The sequence below is a fragment of the Miniopterus schreibersii genome (assembly GCF_964146895.1).
Source record: "Miniopterus schreibersii genome assembly, chromosome: X".
NCBI lineage: Eukaryota > Metazoa > Chordata > Mammalia > Chiroptera > Miniopteridae > Miniopterus > Miniopterus schreibersii.
In genome coordinates, this window is record NC_138104.1 from 16,732,842 (window position 1) to 16,737,583 (window position 4,742).

Below are 4,742 nucleotides of genomic sequence, written 5' to 3' on the forward strand. Positions count from 1 at the left end.
GAGGCTTAAACGCTACAAAAATTGCAAACTCTCATGTGGATCTCAAATAAGGGCTTACTCAAAAGAAACATAAATGTCCTCCACTGACTGGGCTTATTAATATTAGCACGTTAGACACAATGCAGACACATTTCCTCTTTGTAAAATGAATTTCAAGGTCGTGGCAGTTGCCTAGATCTCCCTGTAATCTTGAACAGCGCTGCAGTCTCAGCACTGTGTAACTGTGCCAGGTCTAATCCTCTGCTTTGAATGGGATTAAATTAAAATGGCTTGAACTAGGTGAAGATGGATGAGGGAAGGCAACTGGACGAAAATTGCTCTCATTACTGTATATTTTACAATTCTTTTTGAGTGTGATGCAATTCATAGAACAAGTAACCATTAAAAAGTGAACATTTCTGCCTGGCTGGCGTGGCTCAGCGACCCATGAACCAGATCTTGGTTCCATTCCTGGTCAGGGCAACATGCCCGGGTTGTGGGCTCGATTTCCCAGTAGGGGGCATGCAGGAGGCAGCTGATCAATGACTCATCATTGAGGTTTCTCTATCTCCCTCTCTGCTCAATAAAAACTTATTTTAAAAAGAAGTGTACAGTTCAGCCTTGGCCTGTGTGCTCAGTGGTTAGAGTGCCCACCTGTGCACTGAAGGGTTGTGGGTTTGATTCCCAGTCAACAGTATGTACCTGGGTTGCAGGTTTGATCCCCTGCCCCTGTGGGGACACATGTGGTAGGCAACCAATCGATGTCTCTCTCACATCGATGTTCCTCTCCCTAAAAAAATCAATGGGAAAAAATATCCTCGGGTGAGGATTAACCACCATAAAAAATCTCTATATATATAGCCATTAAAAAATTATTTTTAAAAAAAGTTAACGTTTCAGCTTGTATTTCTTGATTAATAACCACAGGACTACGTAAGGTGGATACATTTTACTTTTTGGAGAAAGCTCATTCAGCTATGACCACACATAGGCCATGGACCAATGGCTTTTGGATGCAGTGGGCCTCAATTTTATTTTGCTAATGTACTGAGAATGTTAATGGTCACACAACCAAGCTATTCTTTGATAAGTGTATGGCTGGCTGAAGGCTGGTTTTAAAAGAAAGCTCTCCATGTCTTAGGAGGTACTGTAGTATTTATTAAACATGCAGTATTCACTCAAATGTAGCACTCACTAAATTAAAAAAATAAGATTTTTATAGGCAAATAAACCACAAACAAAATTATATTTCAGATATTTTTTATTTCTTCAAATTTGTTGTTTATCAGGAGTGACTGAAATAAAAAATATAATTGAGTCCCATCATCATCATGGAAATGGCTTTAAGAGAAAACTGGTCAGATGAATATTATTGCTTCCCATTTTCAACCAGTAAATAGTTGCCACTGAGAAACAGACAACCAACAGTCTGTCAAGAATGCTCAAAGATATGTTACATAATACAACATGCCTGTTCACGGGGGTTGGGGGAGGAAAGACTAGGAAATAATTTATGTGAACTTCTTGATTTCATCATACAAGACAAGCACAAAAGCACCACCCATGCCTCTGAGAACATTGGACCATGCACCCTTGAAAAACGCTTTGCCTCCTTCATCACGAGCAATCTTCCTCCAGCAGTCAAGCGTGCCTGTGTACATGATATCAGCTGCAAAGAAGACAGACATGGAGTTGGTGACAAAAGGCTGATTTACTGGACTAAACCAGAGCCCCACCTCTAAGAGCTAACCGTTGTTTTTTTTTTTTAAACCCAACATTAACAGGTTAGCCTGGGAAATGCTGAAATATTAATGCTGTGACTAGAGAACAGCAATATGTAGACTCCCCGTTGGACTTAACCTGTAATGCCACTTAAGCACCCTCATTCATAGGCATCCAAAGGGCCCAGGCAAAGGCAACTGCAGTATGTAGCAGACACAACCCCACCCCATGTTCTAAACAGACTGCCATTTCACAGGTCAGGCATCGCTAGTTTATGCCCATGCCCCACACCCTCTTCTGCTCAAGGGGAACTTACTTCCTTTGCGCCCTGACTGCATCATCATGCGACGACGAACAGTGTCAAATGGATAGGAAGTCAATCCAGCCACTGCTGTGACAGACTGTGCAATCATCCAGCTGATAAAGATGTGAGTATTCTTGGGATCTGGAAGCATTCCTGAGAATAGGAAAAAGACACCTTTACCAGAAAGCAGAGTTTTACTGACTTGTTTTCCACATCCTCCCAACATCTCATCCGGTCACAAGGATTGTACTGGATGACCTTAGCTGCCTTCAGCAATTACAAAAAAACCTCTGGCTCCTAGAAAATTAGGAGGGCATAATGATCTCCTAAATTGTCCCACAAGAACACAGCTTCAAAGCACATAGCCAACTTACCCTTTGCAGTGTCATAGACACCGAAGTAGGCAGCTCGGTAGATGATAATACCCTGCACAGACACATTAAAGCCTTGGTACAGGCCCTTAAGCCCATCAGATTTGTAGATCTTAACCAGGCAGTCACCGAGGCCTTTGAATTCCCTTTCAGCTCCAGCTTTGCCCACATCAGCTGCTAGACGGGTACGGGCAAAATCAAGAGGATACACAAAACACAAGGAGGTGGCCCCAGCGGCACCACCTGATGCCAGATTCCCTGCAAAGTATCGCCAAAACTGGGCTCTCTTGTCCACATCACCCAGGAAGATCTGCTTGTATTTATCTTTGAAGGCAAAGTTGAGAGCCTGGGTGGGGAAGTATCTGATGACATTGGCCAGGTTACCACGCCAGAAGGACAGGACTCCCTGCTCCTTGGGGATACGAACCACACAGTCTATAATGCCCTTGTATTGCTTATCTGCAGTGATTTGCTTGCTGGCATGCTGCACCTGAGAGACAAGGAGACCAACAGGGAGAGTTGTAACCATGGAGAAAGGAAAAGGGAAGAGAATATATCATCTCATTCACTTCGATTTAAGTTTAGCCTCCCCATTGAGTCTTCTGTATCACAGTCTGGACCCTCCTAGCCCTCTCACAGCTGTCCTAGGTGGAAGAGGTGACCGGCATCATTACAGGCATTAAGCCTCCACCCCTTTGGGTGGGGAGCGGGCACGCTCAAGTGGACCCGTGCCCTTTAGACCTGGGAGAAAGGTCAGACCCAGGTTCAGAGGCATTAAGGCGAGTCCCAGGTAGGGCACGGTCACCTTGGTGACCAGGGCCTACGCCTCAGTTCTCCAAAGCCGCTTCCCTCCCGCTCCACCCCAACTCTTCTCCTAGAGGTGACCCGCGGGCCACCAGGCCCCTTCCCCGTCCGAGTGCGCCCTCTAGAGCCGGAACGTGGGAGCGCGCCGCGCAGGCCGGCAGCCGGGGCGCGCCGGCGGCTGCGCGGAGGCGGACGCAGCAGGCACACGCGCTTCCCGGCGCGGGCTTCCGGCCGGGCAGGAGCGCGGCCGCTCTACCGGCCGCGTGGCTTCCCCAAGGCTGTGATCTCCTTGCGGCGACCTTGAAGTCTCCGGTAAGGCTAGGTGTTCGTCGGTTTCCAGGCTTTGCCCTTGACCCGAAGGCCCGGGGAGACAGCTAGCCACTGCCGGGCACCCCCGGCCGAGTTCGCGGCCTGTGGGGTGCCGAGGCCCCGGCCTTCGTCACCTCCTCCCTCCACCCGCGACCCTTTCCTAGATCTGCAACTTCAGATCACTAAAGAGCCTTCCTCAAGTCTGCCTTTTGGTCCGCCTCTGTGGCCACCCCGGCTCCCACGCTGCCACTTCCCGACCCTATCTGAAGACTTCGCGCCCTCCCCCCCCCATCCCTGGGCGCCACTTTCTGCGCGACCCTCTTCCCATCCCCTCCCCCACTTCCTGGTCGGGCTCTCTGGTCCCAGGACGTACCTGCAGCAGCAGCTTGACCCGCTCAATGGGCGCTACCGCTGTCTTGGAGATGGCTGCGGCCACTCCACCTGCCAGGAAGTCCTTGGCAAAGGACACGGCGGCATCTGTCATGTTGAAAGGAAAGCAGAAGCTGGCGACCGCGGGCCTAGGATCGTAGCCGGCTGGACTCCGGGACTCTGGGGCGGAGCGAAGCAAATGGCCGATATATATACGCGGAGCCGGCGCCCCGAGGCCGGCGTCGGAGGCGTGGCTGGCGGGCTGGCGGCGCGCTGCGCCTGGGGACCGCTGAGTGGCCGGGCGCGGCGGGGGAGGAGCCGCGGAGTCCGTCCGGGGCCGCCCTCCCGGCTGCTCGGCTTTTGCTGACCTGCCTTGAGGGAGGGGCGGCCCTAGGGAATACCCGGGATTCGGACGCTGGACCCTGGGAGCGGGGAGGGACGCTGAGGTCACCAGGTGCCTGGACAAAAACCTCTGGAGCAGGGCCGGGACGAGGGTGAGGCGCAGGATTTAAGGGAATGGCAACAAACAAAAGACACAACTCGGTAATCAAGATAAATAATCTGTAATGCAACATTTTAAAATTTTAATACAAACTGCAGCCCGCTGGCCCGTCGCCTGTTTTAGTAAACAAAGTTTCATTGGAGCTCCCGGGCCTGGGATTAGGGTGAGACAAGTGAGGCAGGTTCATACAAATCTGGGGGGGGGGGTGTATCCTGTCTTTATTTTAAATTTTGATAATTCATCGTGAATTTTTCAATTATTTTTGAATTCTTAAAAGAGTGCATTAAAAATCACTTATTTTGCTTACTAAGTTATTTGGCGGCCCTTGAATTTTGAGCCAAGGCAAGTGCTTCCTCACTCTAGACCTGGCACTGCCCTGAAG

At 50.0% G+C, this 4,742-nt stretch overlaps 1 protein-coding gene across 1 annotated transcript; it reads right to left on the minus strand.

Moving 5' to 3' along the window:
• Window positions 1-1,118: 1,118 nt before the first annotated feature.
• SLC25A5 (solute carrier family 25 member 5) lies at window positions 1,119-4,077 on the minus strand. Its single transcript, XM_081125581.1, has 4 exons — window positions 3,863-4,077; window positions 2,380-2,866; window positions 2,018-2,158; window positions 1,119-1,648 (listed from the first exon to the last, which is right to left on the minus strand). Exons 1-4 carry the CDS (start codon window positions 3,971-3,973, stop codon window positions 1,491-1,493), a joined length of 897 nt encoding a protein of 298 aa, XP_080981707.1. The 5' UTR covers window positions 3,974-4,077; the 3' UTR covers window positions 1,119-1,490.
• Between the last annotated feature and the right edge of the window lie 665 nt (window positions 4,078-4,742).

Coding starts and splice junctions, on each gene's coding strand:
- SLC25A5 (XM_081125581.1), bottom strand. CDS start 3,973: ATGACAGATGCCGCCGTGTCCTTTGCCAAGGACTTCCTGGCAGGTGGA. Junction 2,867..3,862: donor GGGTCAAGCTGCTGCTGCAG/GTACGTCCTGGG, acceptor CTTGTCTCTCAG/GTGCAGCATGCCAGCAAGCA. Junction 2,159..2,379: donor TGTCTATGACACTGCAAAGG/GTAAGTTGGCTA, acceptor TCCTATTCTCAG/GAATGCTTCCAGATCCCAAG.